This window comes from Clarias gariepinus, chromosome 28, assembly GCF_024256425.1.
Source record: "Clarias gariepinus isolate MV-2021 ecotype Netherlands chromosome 28, CGAR_prim_01v2, whole genome shotgun sequence".
Taxonomy (NCBI): Eukaryota; Metazoa; Chordata; class Actinopteri; order Siluriformes; family Clariidae; genus Clarias; species Clarias gariepinus.
This window is the reverse complement of record NC_071127.1, coordinates 7,820,606-7,837,703: the sequence shown is the minus strand read 5'-3', so window position 1 is coordinate 7,837,703 and position 17,098 is coordinate 7,820,606. Positions and strand designations below refer to the sequence as shown.

General features: G+C 36.0%; 2 protein-coding genes, 1 long non-coding RNA gene and 1 other non-coding gene across 5 annotated transcripts; 1 reads left to right on the top strand and 3 right to left on the bottom strand.

Annotated features, from left to right (window-relative positions):
* Positions 1-2,515: 2,515 nt before the first annotated feature.
* Positions 2,516-7,746, bottom strand: si:dkey-154b15.1 (uncharacterized). 2 transcript variants are annotated; one of them, XM_053489889.1, is made up of 5 exons: positions 7,658-7,727; positions 5,577-5,626; positions 5,192-5,382; positions 5,010-5,095; positions 2,516-4,888 (listed from the first exon to the last, which is right to left on the bottom strand). In XM_053489889.1, exons 3-5 carry the CDS (start codon positions 5,367-5,369, stop codon positions 3,185-3,187), a joined length of 1,968 nt encoding a protein of 655 aa, XP_053345864.1. In that variant the 5' UTR covers positions 5,370-5,382; positions 5,577-5,626; positions 7,658-7,727; the 3' UTR covers positions 2,516-3,184. The 2 variants fall into 2 exon arrangements, with proteins under 2 accessions (XP_053345864.1, XP_053345865.1); XM_053489890.1 differs by lacking the exon at positions 5,577-5,626 and having other exon boundaries at positions 7,658-7,746.
* Positions 7,747-8,464: 718 nt separating this feature from the next.
* On the bottom strand, positions 8,465-10,352 carry LOC128515742 (uncharacterized). The gene is made up of 5 exons (XR_008356700.1): positions 10,042-10,352; positions 9,843-9,914; positions 9,477-9,545; positions 9,319-9,372; positions 8,465-8,658 (listed from the first exon to the last, which is right to left on the bottom strand). It is a non-coding gene; the product is annotated as an uncharacterized LOC128515742 (long non-coding RNA).
* LOC128516230 (small nucleolar RNA SNORA9) lies at positions 8,729-8,861 on the bottom strand. Its single transcript, XR_008356756.1, has one exon. It is a non-coding gene; the product is annotated as a small nucleolar RNA SNORA9 (small nucleolar RNA).
* A 1,484-nt stretch (positions 10,353-11,836) lies between the features above and the next one.
* On the top strand, positions 11,837-16,247 carry LOC128515739 (major histocompatibility complex class I-related gene protein-like). The gene is made up of 6 exons (XM_053489896.1): positions 11,837-11,972; positions 13,700-13,954; positions 14,203-14,490; positions 14,799-15,074; positions 15,838-15,942; positions 16,049-16,247. Exons 1-6 carry the CDS (start codon positions 11,906-11,908, stop codon positions 16,060-16,062), a joined length of 1,005 nt encoding a protein of 334 aa, XP_053345871.1. The 5' UTR covers positions 11,837-11,905; the 3' UTR covers positions 16,063-16,247.
* The last annotated feature ends 851 nt before the right edge of the window (positions 16,248-17,098 follow it).

Genomic DNA, 17,098 nt, shown 5'->3' with positions numbered 1-17,098 from the left:
ACATGTTACAGGATGTGTTAAATTTGGCTCAGGACTTATATACCACCTTGATCTGTGAATAAACTATGTGTGTGTTTATGTCCCTCCTGATCAACAGGCAATCAGCAAGCGCGTGAAGCCATAGCGGACGCATCTATTGGTACATTCTGCAAATTTTTACCACTAACACTAAGCTTTTTAAAAGTCCTATCTACATTTTTAATTAAGATTAATAAATAAGTGTTTTCACAATTCCAGCATGAAGACCTTGTACTGTAGCTGGATATAAATACATTGAAGAATTAAAAAGTAATAGTACATTCCAATCAGTTTTTTCCGCAGCCCCTTATACAGAAATATTTTAGATTTTGCCAACCATTTTAGAACTTTCTAAAAAGAAACTGGAGTTGCAGAAAGGTGGAGGTATCTGAAACTACTGAGGTCTAGGTATCAATGAGTTTCTATTTGCCCATTGCCACAGTGTCCTCTTTTATCTGTAAACTGTGTTACTGTACTTTGTTGACTCATTTGTTCTTCAGTAATCTCACATGTTAAGAAACATAAAATGAACTACATGTACAGTATATAAAACAAAACAATAAAATCATCTTGTTATCCACCCCATTTTAAGATTTCTTCTATATCTGCATGATTGGGTTGGTTTTCTCATCACCATGATGTTTCAAAGCTTTGGAAGTCAATTAAGTGAAAATTAAAATGAAATTAAAAATTAAGTGGTATTATATAAACTGGATAGGTTATAAGGTGTGCACATATTTTTGACATAAAAGTCAAAAATACAGACTTTGAACAGACCCTAAAAAACTGAAAATAAGTTACATTTGCATGCGCAGGAAAATAAATCTATATCAGTTAATATTACTTTATTGTATTATTATTATTATTATTATTATTATAGAAAGAACAAATCTTAAACTCAGTGTTGATTAGTACCTGCAAGAATCATTGATAACAACATCAGGTATCGTGTTTATTCAATGTTTAGCATAAAGAATCGATTAATGTACTTCGTTCACTTTCTATATACTCTATGGTAAATGTTAAGGGATAATCACATACACAGTAAGGCTTGTAAACCAAATTTTCAAATATTTATTTTGATTATGTTTTACCAAATCCAACACATGGGTTTATTCATTCATTTCCATACCGCCCCCAGCTGGCCACTGGAACGGAGGCTTATATAGCTATTAAACATTATAATACTCAGAACGGTGGTATAGTGGTTAGCACTGTGGCATCATACCCCAGGGTCGAGGGTTCGACTACCACCTCAGGTCTGAATGCGCAGAGTTTAAATATTTTCCTCACGTTTGATGGGTTTTCTCCCACAGCCCAAAGACAGGCAGATTAAGTAAAATGGTGTACCCAGAGTGTGTATGTGTGTGTTTGTAAGAGAGAAAATGCTCAGAGTTTTTGTAAGCAGCGCTACGAAATATGCTAAGCTATGATGTTCCTTCTTGACTGAGGACATCCTATAGGGCACAAAACAGTTGTGATGCCAAATATGTACATGCATGTACAAGCACACACATCATGCAAACTCCACACACACAGAGGACTTAAACCCTCGACCCTGGAGGTGCGAGACACGATCGCTAACTATTATAACACCATGTCGCCTTGCAAAGGATTACATGGTGTGATTAATGTACGATTATGAGATAATGAATGATTATGTAATTAATATATGATTACGTTATTAATGAAAGTCATTTTGCATGACAGATTCATTCATCTAAATCTAAAGTATCGGCTGTGAAAATTTCGTAACTGTATGAACTAGTAAACTTATGACTTGCCAACTTGCTAGTTACGTTTTATATTCAGTATGTGAACAGGTTGCTATTAAACGTGTGTCAACAGTGAGATTAAACTAACCTTACTCCGATTTCACCTCCGAATAAAGTTTCAGATTGAGATTGACTGCAGAAAAACAGATGAAGAGGGAAAGAGCATGGATCTAGACCCAGAACCGATACAACACATTTTTCATTTGTAATGGAAACCATGTCTGCGACACTATATATGTGTATATCATTGTGTTTATTGATCCAGCAAGCGATGCGCTCAATGACTTATAGCTCCTGACCTTCACCTCAAAAGCTTTAAATCACCCATCACTCATCATAAATGATGCATAAGTGAATCTTACACTTAGGATTATTTAGTCTTGTTTCACATATGGCCTTTAGGCTTTCATCAATATGCATTAAAAATCCAGGGAACATTTTATAATGAAGATGGAGTGCATCAGCCATGATATACAATGCTAAAGCAAAAGCTGTAAAAGGTACAGTATGTGTGCAATTTTCTGAGCTATGACTAAATAATCCCTTGATGAATTTTACCTGCATTAAATAGTGTTTTCATAAACCATCTCGAAGAAATGAAATGGAATGTAACACAGGGTACTACTGACTTTCAAAAATTTCATTCATGTGTTCCCATCATTTTAGAAACTGATGTTTTTAAAATCAAGTTGTATTTAAATTAAGTTTCAGAACAGAGATTCGAATGAAAATTAAAATCAGTGTTTTATACAGTAAATAAATGTTTATTAAATTAAAACTATTGTTGTTTACAAAACATATACAATTTATTTTACAAACGATCCTGGTGAATAAAGTACACCAGATATGATCCTACAGAATTTAAGAATTACATCATTTTAATAATGAAGAAATCATATTAGATTAACCTGTCAAAATGTATTATTTATCATCATTGTTTTATAATTATTTTAAAATTAAATAGCAAATAAAACATCCCCTATGTTGCGAATGAAGGTGTTATTGCATTTGTGCATTTTAGATAGCAAAAAGCTTAATTTAATATGAAAAAAGAATAAACAAAAATACATTAACTTATAAATGAGAATTTGAACTAAAAGTTTTAGCAGAAAAACAAAGTTGTTTATTGTTTTTAAACAACAAAAAAATTAACTACTGTGAGGATTAAGTGAACCCAGCATTAAGGGACCTAGAGATGATTTATGGTGAGAGTAGGTGTCAGAAGAATTGCACACGGTCTTTGCAGACCAACATTCACAGAAAATACCTCACAGGCCTACAGAGAGGAAAAATAAAAGCTGCTCATTTTAAGCGCCTTTACATCATTTTATTCCGAAAAAAAAAATAATAAGGGCTAATCACTCCTGTCATCTAGTTGATTGTAAATGTAATTACTTCTTCCTTATGTTGAAGCCTTTGCAGAAAATACTTCTGCTTTTTAAATCATGAAGTTTTATAAAATCCATAGACTTTTTTACTTGATTTGGTGTCGTTAACTCTACATCTTGATGCATTGACCGCTCCTTGCTTATCTTGCTTTTGTCTCGAGATGCTGAATTGCTGCGTGTGTGTTGGGGGTTCCTGTCTGGAGTCTGTTCCCGGCCTCGAACAACCTGTGAAGCTTTTCCTTCATCTGATTTCTCTTGATAATGTGAGGGAGAATATGTCTTTGGGGCACCTGCCTGATATTCAGGACCTGTACTACGGGATTGGGGAGTCGACTTAAACTGTCGGGGTAAAGAGGAGCTTCTCCTGAGTTTTGAGTTTCTCCCCATGGCTCTTCCACGGTCATCGTTGTTTCCCAGTATCTTTTGCATCACTTCAAAGCTTAAGTTTGAGTACCCCACAATCTTTACACAATCGTCACTAGGAGTGATCGTAACACCCAAGTCTTTATTAAACTCAATTCTCTGAAGGATCTTCTTTTGTTCGGAACGGTCAAATTTCTTCAGCTCAATGACTTGGGTGCGCAACAAAGGCCCAATCTTTTTAATAGTTTCCAGAAGATATGCTTTAGCTTCCTCACTGTTCTTTCCCAAAAATGTGACCATTGTAAACCCAGCATCGTATTTTAAGCTCATCTCAGTACCACAGGCATTCTGAATCCTCTTAACAACATCTGGCTCTTGGGTGAGTATAAAGTCTATGATTTCTGTGTCCACCGGAAAGCTTGTCTTTCCTTCACTCGAGGATGAGGGACTGCTTGAAGATGAGCTGGCCCCAGTATCTCTATCAAAGCTTGAACGCCTCCTAAAGGATCCACCTGAGGCTGAATCCCTGGAATTTGTGTGGTGTTGCATGTTGGGGCTGGATGTAGAGTTTTTTGATGGTGATGGAACATCAACAAGGGGGCTTGCTCTATGAGTAACCATTGCATTGCCAATGACATGTTGCTCTTGTTGGGTATATTTTGTAATACCAGTGTCCGATGCATAGCTAGTACTTCCAAAAGTCGAGCTGTAACTGCTTTGTAGACTTCTGGGGGATCCACTTGAGGCTAAATCTATATTCAGTGGAGATGTGTGGTGTAGCAGGGTGAGATCAGATGAATAATTTGCTGATATTGATGATGATGCACCATCACCAATCGGGCTTTGTCTTTGGGCAAGCAGTTCATTGTGGTTGTGTCGTTCGTGATATTTTTGAGCAACACCATCCACTGGACTGCTTGTATTTCTTTCAGTGTAAGATAAAAGACTGTTCTGATGGATCCTGGAGGATTCATATACTGCTGGATATATATTTAAAGATGATAATGATGATGGTGCACTATCAAGCCAACTAACAGCATCGTTCCTTGAGACAGACTTAGACCCATATCTGTGGTCCACACTATTACGCTCCATGCCGTACCCCAAAGTAGAGCCATTGTGAAGAGTTGTTGGAGATCTCTCATGTGACTGATGTTCATGACCCTGAAGCTGCATAAGCTTACTGCGTAAGAGCTTTAGCTTCAAGAAGGAGCCATGAAGCTGAACGTGACCTGATTTGATATCTTTTACATTAAAGCCATAATATTTAAGGAGCTTTGAGACTGTCTTTTCTTGCTTTGGGAACATACTCAAATCCAGAGAAGTCTCGACTGGCATGTCCACCTGAAATAGTAAAAATAAACTTAAACAAAGATGTGGTTTATTGGTTTGGTCATGTTCAGGAAATCTGTGGATCTGGGCACTGTATGTAAGAATATACAGTATGTTAAGAAAATGGTTTTACCTCAGACAAATGAGCTTTCTTTACACCTATTGGATAAAATCTGTTGTCTACTTCCAAAATATGTTTCCATGCCAAGACTTCGGGAACTAACAAAAAAGAAAGACAAGATATTATTTAAAAGTTTACAGATATTGCTATGTCAAGACTGTAATGGACAGCGAGTGTGTATCTGTCTTTCATACCTTCAGCAGATTCAAAAATGACATAAGCCTGGCCTGGAGTGGAAGTTGGGTAAATTACCATTAAAACATCTCCACCAGAATTTTTCCGCTTCAGGAAGTGGATCTTTAACTGATCAGTCATTCGATCATGAGAAGAAATGGATGGAACTCCATGCACTTCAATAACCATTGGCTCCATGATGAGTTCAGTACTAAAAATAATAATAAAAAAGTTTGACTGTTAAATAACAGAATCAAAACTATTCCATTAGTCTAAGGGACTTTAGTTACATACCAGTAATTAATCAGATCTCTTTATGCTCATAAACCCCTAGATCAGGACAATTACCTAAAAGTCAGGAGTTTAATGAAAATATTAAACAAATAGGTGTTAAATCTAACTTACAGACTGAGAGTGTCCGAGGCTCAAACCCTAATCATTAGGCTGTTCCATACCTGGGGGATTTGTGGGAAAAAGCATTATTTCTGTACCCTTTATTATTCTAGGTACTAATAAACAACCTTAACATTCTGACTAAGCAGGCAGATCAAAAAATGGTCAAAGGATCATTCAAGTTGTGATGCAAGGCCATTTTATGCTTTATAGACTTTATGGATCAGTAGTTGGGCCTTAGTGCTTTATAGTATTAATAGTATTCAGTGCAATTATTGCAGGAGAATACAATGTGAAAAAGATAAAGGGTATGTGATTTTTTCTTTTTTTAATCGGGTTCTAGTAAGGACCCTGGCTACTGCATAGATGCAATTATAGAGTATGTTGGGGCTATAAGCAACAATTTACAAGGCACCTCTCCAACCAGCATTTATCATCATTATCTTATAAGTAAAAAATAAGTTTGTCAGCTCTCAGGGGCCCTCTACTGGCCTGGGGCCCCAAGCAGCTGTCTGACATGCATGTTACTAAGCAGTGCCGATACTAATGCATACTGGAACATTAAGCCAGCAAGGCATTAGAATAGTCAGACCTTGAAGTAACAACAGAATAAACAGGTTTTTCTGCATTGTGTAGCGACATTATGTCTGCTTTACATTTCAGAGTTATGTCTTTAAGCAGATCATCTTTTTCAAACCGACTTTTGATTTGTCCTTGAATGCAACCTGACACTGGTTTACTAACTCAAGGGTACACTAAGAGTACAGTTTAAAATAAAAAGAAAAGAAAGAGATATGGATTCTTATGACTTCTTCATGAAGAAGTATTTTTTTTACCTAAAGAAGTCATTATTTGAAAACTCCCAATCGAGGTGTCGCCACAATGGACCATCCGATCCATACAAAATTTGGCACAGGTTTTTCCCTACCTGATGCAACCCTCCCATTTTATCCGGGCTTGGGACGGGCACTGCATCCAGTGGCTGGGGTTTTGAGCATTGGGTGGGAATTGAACAAATAATTAAATAAATAACTTGTTTAGAAGAAATATTGCTATATGTGTGTAAGTTTATATGGTGCACAAAGATCAAGTAAGTGAAACATAAATATCTCCTTACAGAAAACTTACCAACAATCAGTTTGTAAACCCTTAAATTATGTCATAGATCATGTAGCATGACCACTATACAAGTGTAAGATGATAAATTAATAACATATTAAAAGTACTGCAACAGAAAATTAGGTGGCACTTTTTGGTAGTGGTGAGCACAGTAACCTCACACCTCCAGGGTCTGGGTTTGATTCCCGTCTCAGGGTCTGTGTGCATGCATGTTCTCCCTGTGCTCGGTGAGTTTCCTCCGGGTACACTAGTTTCCTCCCACAGTCCAAAGACATACAGATTAGGTTATCTAGCGTTCCCAAATTGCCTGTAGTGTGTGATCGTGAGCATGTGAGTAAGTATACAGTATGTGTGCGTATATATGTGACCTGCAATAAATAGGCATTCAGGATGTACCCCGCCTTGTCTCCTGGGATACCCTCCAGGCTGCCATTGTCGATACCGCGGCCCTGTATACAGGATAAAGCGGTATAGAGAGATATAGGTATAGGTATATTAATTAATGAGCACTTTCTGACTTATCAGAGTTGCGACCGAAATAATCCTTTAGATAAGCAGGCAGGATCAGCTCATTTATAAACAACACGTTTGTTTCTTAACCACAAATTTGAATAAATCAGTTTGCACTATCCAGGACACCTTGATATTTTTTGAAACCTACTTCCAGGTGAGTCAATCGAAAGAATCCACACACTTTTAATTTAGATCAAAAGAACTGAATCCTTAATGGGACTGATTAAGGGGGGAAGTCCAGGTAACAACCTAGTCTATGGTAACAAGTGCTTAACTACAACTCTACTGAACGTGATCCAATTTGAATTCTTTCATTAACCGTAAATACTCCAGAAACAAACAATACGGCTCTGTGACTAAAGTAGGTTCAATAAACGGCTCTGTGACTAAAGTAGGTTCAATAAGCGGCTCTGTGACTAAAGTAGGTTTTATAAGCGTTACGGTTCATAACAAAAACTTACTCGATTTAATAATCTGCGTTCAGCGCGCGACATCTGCTCGTCCATGCAGGATAAAACAGTAACGCAAAATCTCACAACTGAAAGCAAAAGTTAAGCCGAAGCATACGTCACTGATATAGGTGCTGTAATGTATCCTGCACCAGCCGCAAATCCAGTCGCTTCCTGTTACTGGACCCGTTCATCCAATCAGATGAGGCCAGAAACCGGAAGAAGAAAACATGGCGCCCAGCAACGGGCATTTTTAGCAGTATTTATATGCCTTTTTTTTATTTTACTTAAACATTTTTTACTTTATGTTCTACATATATAAATAATACACATAAACCGTGCTAAATAACCTGCAATAATTAAACGTAATTAAACGATATAAGTAGCTTACTGTGAAAGTTTGAAATAATGTAATTATATCCATACATTAAATTTTACACAACTGCAAAAAATACATTTAAGAACGTTTAACACTTAATGATTTACGATATTTTATATAGTTTACCCACTATAATAGCAAGTGACCGTTTTATTCAGGCACACGGGATGGACACTAACTGAAGGGTCCTAGAGAGGCAAGATGTAGTAATGGTGCACTTAATGGCATCACACTTAAAAATAAAGTGATTTGACAGTTAAGATAAACCTTGATTAGTCCTACAAGTGGGAAATTTGTTACACATTTCTAGCAATAATACTTTGTTACAAAGTACTTTCAATAATAAAAAAATTAATAAAAAAATTGAAACCAATATAGCACCAGTGATCAATGTTAGTCTTTTATTCTTTATTTAACTTAAGCATGACTCCAGACAGAAATTCAATGGTTATGTATTTTATTAAATGTAAAATCCATTACACAATACACTTTTCAGTTACTTGTTTTAATAATGAGTAATTACATGTTGACATAAGAGCAGAAGAACATGTACACCGGTAGCATCCATTACACAATAACTGCATCTTAAATCTTTTCGCCTGAATCCAACACCTTGTCCATGGATCGTGACACGCTGTAAGACAAAAAGAGAAAACATGAACACATCAGGTGTTTAAAGTTGTCGCTAAAAAGCAGCACGATTCATTTGTACAAGGTTTCTATAACCTGACAGTGGAGGAACACCGTCAGGCCTCAAACCACCCCGAGTTTCTCTAGCAGACATAAAGGAAAGGACAAAGTCACGTGTTAGACTTAGCCTCGCTGAACAGCCTGCATTCATGGGAGGAAAATTAATAAAGATATACTAATAAACCTGACTATATTAGCACTGGCTCACCAACCTATATTCTTTAAGAGATTGGTGAGGGAATGACTAGTTAGACCGTGTAATAATTCAAGATGCTACTTGATTTTAATATTTAAAAAAAATTCTGATTTATGTTTTTTCACATTACAACTATCCCTCTCCCCTCCATTCTTTTGTCTATCAATCTCATCCACTTTTTCATGTCTATCTCAGTCACCTCTATCAATTATTTCTCCCGATATTTCCTTCTATCTCCATGTCTATTATCTCACCCTCATCAACACACTCCAAGTGTTTCATTCTTCAAACATTACCTGAATCATCTTATTCAGCTTTACACAGATATATTTGATCACATTCATTTGTTTTTTCATTATTTACACATTTTAAGCCATGTAGATTAAATTCTCTCAACTAATCTCTTACCGAGACTTCCAGGTGCTCAGGATGTCCTGTGTGCTGAGAGATTACTGAGGCAGCCTATGTATAAGAAAAATAATTACATTATATTTTACAAACTATACACAAACATCTGAGGTTTCTACAACATCAAACATAGGTCACTCTTACAGACTTACACGTACCTGAAAATTCTTTAATTATTTTACATTGTCTTATGGAAGACAATGACTTGGACTGAAGTAAGAATCAACCTGAAAAATAAGTTAGATAGAACACCACATTTAGTACAACAAAGTTGGATGTTCATAGTCATGCAGGTCTTATGAACAATTTAGGGACATCAGTTTAACTTTTACATTAATCAGGAAGGATTGAGGAAAACTAAAGTGACTTTGAAAATGTCTCCCTGAACACGTGGTGCTAAACCTTTACACATTTACACTCCCATTAAACATTTTAAATCCTATCCAGGAACAATGAGAGTTCTGAGTTTTTATTTCTAATATGACTTAGGAGTTTAAAATAAACTTTTAATTCATTATATTCACCTTTATCAACTCAATCTTTTATCACCTCCAGCCACGTGCTCGCCTGCAGAGCTCCAGTCGAACAGCCAGCATCTGAAAAGTTATAATATTTAAAAATATATATATTTAACTTTTTAATTTTGCTAACAAAAGTTACAAACATTTGTAAATTTACTTTTTTATTAAACCAGAAGGATTTTATTTCAGTAAAACACAATACCTTTCTGCCTTTGCTCACGCGCAACCTAGACTGACTGGATTGGACATGCACATGCGCGTTCCTCTCGTGTCTACCTCTTCTTTGCTTTTACTTAAGGCACTTTCGCGGTTCTCAGCTGGTGCTATGTGATATTTATCGCCACCTACCGGTCTGACGTTTGTGTGTGAGGTTTCCTTGAAACAACTCACATAAAATAGGTTCCTATGTTTACTAAACTAATATATCAAATTAACTAAATTTTGTCAGATAACGTTATTAATTTTAAACCACAACAAGTCAAACTAAATATTTTAGTTCGCCTCTCCTTAACTACAGCTCCCCTTTACCATGACCGCCATTGCTACTTCTCTTCCATCAGAGCGGGTTGACGATTTTATGGCGTATTACCGCCACCTAAAGGATTAGGAAGTCAGCACACGCATAAAGTTATCTAATATAATTTAGATAAATAAATAGTGAATTATATATATATATATATATATATATATATATATATATATATATATATATATATAGTAACTTATGTAAATTGTTTTTAAAAAACGTCACAATTTACTTCAAGTCATACCGGTAGGTGGCGGTATATACCACATATCTTTGTAAAAAAAATAAAATAAAAAATAAATAAATCACATTTGCCTTTTCATCACTTTCCCTGCAAATACTTTTCATTTCAAAGCCATTACTCCCCTATAGTTACAATAATAAATAAAGTTACAAAATATTAAATATTGTTATATTTCTGCTGCATGGTATAAGGGATCTAGGAACCTTTGTAGTCCAACAAGGGACCATGGAGACCAAAGTTGATCATTGTATTTATTCCCATTTTTTAGAACCGTGGTAGCACATTTGGTCAACATTTAAACACTCATTCACACAGTACAGGCAATTTGGGAACGCCAACTAGCCTGATCTACATGTCTTTGGACTGTGGGAGGAAACCAGAGCACCCGGAGGAAACCCACCACGCATGGGGAGAACATGCAAACTCCATGCACACAGACCCTAGGCAGGAATCAAACCCAGATCTAGAAGATAACAGGTAATAGTGCTAAACACTACGCCACCATGCCGCCCTAAGCGCTAGTATATGTAGAATACTCCTGGTTTTGTGATATTACCAACATAGCAAGTTAAAAAAAAAATAAACATACACATTAATCCTCACATTTAGAGCTTTTTTGTAGAATGATAAGTTTGTTTGTTTAGGAGCCTATGTAAATAAAATGCAATAATAATAATAATAATAATAATAATACATTTTATTTATATAGGCTCCCCAAAAAGAAAACTTAACATTTAACAAAAAAGCTCTAAATGTGAGGATTAATGTTTTTTTGCTGAGTACCTGTAGCATGCAACGACAATAAAGTTGCATCTACATACCTACACAGTACTAACAATACTATAAAAACTACGTGTCCCAAGAGCACCCACTGTACATTTAAGCTGTGTTCATTAAATAAATAAACAAATAAAAGTTTTAAGGATTGCTGAAATGTTTTTCCTTGCATTGCTCATATACACAGGCCCCGTTTGCCTCGGCGGGATCTGATTGGTCCAGCTCACACCACGTGTTCCTGGGAGGTGTAGTTCTTGTAAATGAACTACAAAAGAAAATAACGCTGTTTTTAAATAACGTTTTCATGTCGCTCGATGTTGTAACATTGTGTACAGTGAAGCATCTCTAGATCCTTTGTTTCGATTGTACATTAACCTTTGCTTTCAAATCAAACAGAATTAAAATAATAAACAAAACAAATCGCCTCACTTTCACTTTCTGTGTCTCGGTTCGGTCGGCTGTGTTCAGGCGGAAAGTTCTAGTGTTATCGGGAAAACTCTATTAAATAAATGTTTAAGTATGAATTTAGCGGCGACGCTTTACATTTTAGTGTTTTACTTCCACCCTGTTGAGCTGTTTGGTGAGGGTGAGTGCTCTCTAAAGTCATTCCGACACTGTTGAGTATAAAACCTGTCGTGTATAAACAAGTGTCGACTTTAACATTATTTTAAAGGATAAACTCATTTTCTTAAAGTGTGGCAGGTTCCCAATATACAAGTTTCCATATTGTTTTAGGTCTGAGAGCAGACTTTTTTGTTTGTTTGTTTTGTTTTTAGGGAAGTTTCCTTCCTTCCTTGTTTGTTTGTGCATTGTGCTTCAGAAAAGATTTCCTCAAAATTATATAACTTTTATATAAACATGTGGTAACCATAAGTTAAGTTCCACTAAAGATCTTGTACACTTTATTATTTAAACCTCTCGGTAACATTACACATTTTCCTAACATTTGGGAAACGTTCTAAAATCCATCCCTATACAAACCTGTTACAAATATTCTGAGTGGTTTTATTTTTAGTTTCATAGGGTACGTTTACATTCCTAGCATGAGGTGACTCAGATCCAGTGTTTCACCCTAAGGTGATACAGATCTTATTGTTATATATATTTTAATGGCTGTCCAAACACAAATTTATGGAGCCCCTCTGTAAGAAAAATACAAACAGTATTACATGGACACAGTTTACTCAGGCATGGGAAAAAGACACTGTGTTGCAAACAAGAGCAACTACACAAAGCAATATTCGGTGATGGACTTGACTTGATTTGACTTTCATATGTTGTTGCCATGACTTCCCAAGGTATGGGAACGAGATAGTATATTGTGATCGCAACTTAATAAGGCATGGAAACAAACCACAAGGTGGTATTAAAAAGTTTTCAGACTAGTTTTGTAACACACCAACAGATGGCAACACAAGGCTGCATGCACAGTCACAGGCTGCACCGACTTTCATAAGTGTGTATTGTGTGTATAAGTGTGTTCAAGGGCGCTGTGTATCTGGTGCTATTCTAACCATGTGTGTTAACATGTCTGCTATTTTCATCATGGACAGCAAGTTAGAACGAAGAACTAAAATTTCTGTGTGAAACTGGGCAAATCTGTCACAGAGTCGTTTGACATGATTCGGCAAGTTTACCGCAATGCTTCAAAGAGTCGTTAGATGTGTTTTAAGTGGGACACATGGTTTAAGAGCAGTGGAACATCACTAGAAGACGACAAGAGATCAGGAAGACCTTCAATAAACTCAACTCCCAAAAATATCAAAACTATGCATCTTGTCAGCTAGCTCTCCTCACACACACAAGTTTCATGTCCGCACCCACCCGACATGTCAGATTTGGCTCCTGCGGACCTCGCGTTCTTCTTGAAGATATAGATCGAACTCTAATCTAATCTCAAAAACGTTTTGATACCATTTCGTAGTACAATGTATGGCCCTGAGATACTATTCTGAGGCCACGACTTAAGAGCATATGGTGATAAGATCATTCATATTCCATAGGTAACAGGATGAATGTTGTTTTGGAGTTATGCCATGTGCCAGTGAGCAAATTAAGGCACATACATCTATACTAGCAGTTTAAACAATTAGTATAAAAAGTGTTTGAACTTAAATAACATGAGCAAGGACATCCAGACTTTCAGACCACAGATGCTTCTACATTAGAGTCATATAAAAGTAATTATAATTGTGAACCATCATAACATGAAAACATTTGTCATGGATCTGAACAAAAAATCTGAATTGAACAATATGGCTTGTAATGTGATATGAGCCAGATAAATACTCAAACCCATCATCTTTTTCACAGGTGTCCATTCCCTCAGTGGCTTTTTCATCGGTAGTCAAGGCCTCAGCCTGCCCAGTTACATGGAAAGAATTACTATAAATGACATTACCATCTATTACCATGACAGCACAAAAAACTCCATGGCACCATGTCCCAAATGGCTCAACAGCACCACTGGGCAGCAGCACTGGGAGGACATCAGGGATATATCACATTTGAACAAACAGACTATGACTACGGCTCTCGAATCAGCCATACAGCAGTTCAATCTCACAGGTAATTCAACATAAAAACACTTTCACAGTGGACACATGCCTTTAAAGGTGAACTAAAACTGTGATTTGCAATATTTCCATACTGTAGATCTACTGTAGCATGTGATTTTAGTCTGGATAATCCAGCCTGAATGGAGTGGTGGCATATGTAATTTTAGCAAATGAACTCTGTTGTGAAAGATGAAATGCTTGTTCTGATTACATGAAATGATTGTACTGATAATGACATGTTTTTGGATTCAATTACAGGCTCATATTCGGACATTAATGTGTACCAAGGCTACAGTCGCTGTGACCTCTATCCAAATGGCACGCTCAAAGCATTCCTAACTCACGCATTTAACGGAAAGGACTTCTTAAGTTTAGATATTGACAGTAAAACATACATCGCTTCTGTTCCTCAAGCCGAAAAATATAAGAGACAGAGGGAGCGAAATCCAGGGTTGATTGGAATCACTGCGGCTTTCTACAAAAAAACCTGTTTTGATCGCCTGAAGTTATTCTTAACACATGCTTCTGGAGTGAACGTTACGAAGGGTAAGATGTGTTACGGACGGACATTATAGTTTTACATCAACATCCTCTATTGTCCTTTATATACCTTATCTGAGGGTCATTTAATATGTCTATATGCAAATGTCTGAGTCTACATTGCGTAAACTGCTTTAATATATACTGTAAGACCCTGTTAGCTTAATATTATAAATGCATAATGCAATACGTCATGTACTGTATATTCAAGTGTTATGACATCTGTAAAACTGTACATACCCATAAACATTTAACATTTATTAATTATCTAGCAGCTATCTATTTAAAAAAATCCTACTTCCTGATTCCTACAGCTCCAGAAGTCAGGATAGTTGAGAAGCAGACAATGGGTTTCAACATCCTCTCCTGTCATGTGACTGGGTTTTACCCCAGAGCGGTGCAGGTGACATGGACTGGGACAGATTTACAGCTGGTAGATAATGAAATGAATGATGTTGTCCCTAATGGTGACGGCACGTATCAGACCAGGAGGAGTGTTATTAGACCTGAAGAGGACACAGGAAATCAGCACTACAGCTGTGTAGTGCATCACAGCAGCCTCAGAGAGGGAAATATTACAGTGATCTGGGGTATGAACTCACACATTTAACCTAAACTATATTACGTAGATTAAACTAATACATTAAACTAATAGATTAATTGAGCTATTAATGTAATTAATCTGATGTAAAAACTGTGGTATGAGGTTGCATGTAATGCATTTATGCAATAATGCTACAATAATATATTACAATTTGGTATATAATTTAAATTATACTTACATAGACTGCACACAAACTTATTGTGTGTTGGCCATTTAATGTGTTATTTATACTCCCTGAAACAATCTTTTACAGTTTAGGTCCTGAAATACGCCCATGCCACCAGGAAGGGAAAAAACTGTTATAATCTGGTCATTCAGTACATTCGGGTCATCAGCTGACTTCATTTTATTGCCACATAACGTTGCTGAGTCTAGACCTGAGCAACTGAAGCAACCCCAGATCATAACACTGTCTCCAGAGGCTTGTACAGTGGACATTATACGTGTTTCTCTTTTTACCCTGACGCACACATCATCAGACAACATGACCACTTTCCATTGCTCCACAATTCAATCTTTATGCTCCCTAGCAAACTGAAGCATTTTTTTCCCTGATTAGTCTCACTAACAAGTGGTTTTTCTATGGACACACAGCTGTTTAGTCCCAGTCATCTTAATGTCATCACATTTGCACTTTGCATGTTTGCATTTACAGTATAGTACCATATAATAAAATAGATACTACATTTCTCTGTATTTTTATTTAGCAATGTCTCAGATTCAGCACAGTTATATTTTCTTTCTTGTAGATAAAGAACAGAAACAAATCAGCCTCGCGGTTTATATTACACTATGCTTCGTTGTCATGGCGACTGTACTCGGGCTTGTAATCAGATGCATCTTTAAACGTAAAGGTGAGTAAAGACAGCTTTCTGTTTATATATAATTCTTTTCTCTTTTTTTTTGGTTGAATAAGTCAATTAATCAAATCTGTTTTTCCTCCCTTTTGTGTACTTACAGACACTGGGATTTAAGCTTTTCTCTCATATGAAGAGATTCAGCTTCTCACTTTCTGCCATTCAGAGATTTTTTGTTGGACAGCATTACAGTTTAAGCATCCTATTTCTCCCAGAATCAGTTATTTATTTTATTTTGGCCATAAGTGCCTCCTGTTTACACTTTTTATATATTTTCATATATATATATGTTTTATAGATTATTTAACAGTTATATACAGTTTGCACACTTTTCAACATTGCATATCACATTTAAAAGTATAAAGAAAGGCTTCTAATGCTAAACATGTGAGATTGTGTAAATCAGTAGAATTATAAAATCTATACATGTTTTATGTCTTACTCTTACAGTTGTTATTTTCATTTCAGTAAAAAGCTTTTGTTTACAAAACAAGATTATATGATACTGTATGTCATATTTAAATTGATAAGTTGTATCCTTTGTCTGTGGTTCTCTTTGTTTGGATGATATTTCCATCAAGAGTGAATTGTATTCATTTTTTTGTACTTCTTGTCAAAGATTTTCTATTCTAGCTCTTAAACAAACTAATAAATAAACCTCCCTCACCCTCAAACTTTCTGAGATTTATATCAGATTTATTTCTTGAATAAATGTTCACGTTCATCTAAAGAAGATGTACAGTAATTAGATGTAGTGAGAATAAGTCTCATGTCTTATGATGTTTTATTACTGTATGTATGATTGCAGCTTTTGTTCGTCACATATACATGGCAGCACAATGAGATCGCATATTCATTTTATCACACATTCCAGGTTGCATGTAGAGAGGTGTTAAAGGGCCATAAGGCCCTGAGGAGAAGAAAGATCTCTGTCTAATAAGCAGCTAGGTCACAGAAATCGGCTGCTGAAATAACAGCACTCAAGTGGTATAAGTCAATTTTAAGACAAAACTTAATATTTATCCGATCTAATTTTTCGATTTCTTATCTGAGATTTATTCTGATTAAAGGACTGGGAGAGTATTATCCAATTCCTAAATAAAGAGCACAAATTTTTTAATCAGTTTAGCAAAAGTTTAGTTTCTTAGTTTCG

Excerpts from the sequence above, each read along its gene's own strand:
- si:dkey-154b15.1 (XM_053489890.1), bottom strand. The coding sequence starts at position 5,369 with ATGGAGCCAATGGTTATTGAAGTGCATGGAGTTCCATCCATTTCTTCT. Across the intron at positions 5,096-5,191 it reads CATTTTTGAATCTGCTGAAG|TTCCCGAAGTCTTGGCATGG; the intron begins GTATGAAAGACA and ends CTTTTTTGTTAG. Across the intron at positions 4,889-5,009 it reads AGAAAGCTCATTTGTCTGAG|GTGGACATGCCAGTCGAGAC; the intron begins GTAAAACCATTT and ends TTACTATTTCAG.
- LOC128515739 (XM_053489896.1), top strand. The coding sequence starts at position 11,906 with ATGAATTTAGCGGCGACGCTTTACATTTTAGTGTTTTACTTCCACCCT. Across the intron at positions 14,491-14,798 it reads TGGAGTGAACGTTACGAAGG|CTCCAGAAGTCAGGATAGTT; the intron begins GTAAGATGTGTT and ends TGATTCCTACAG. Across the intron at positions 15,075-15,837 it reads AAATATTACAGTGATCTGGG|ATAAAGAACAGAAACAAATC; the intron begins GTATGAACTCAC and ends TCTTTCTTGTAG.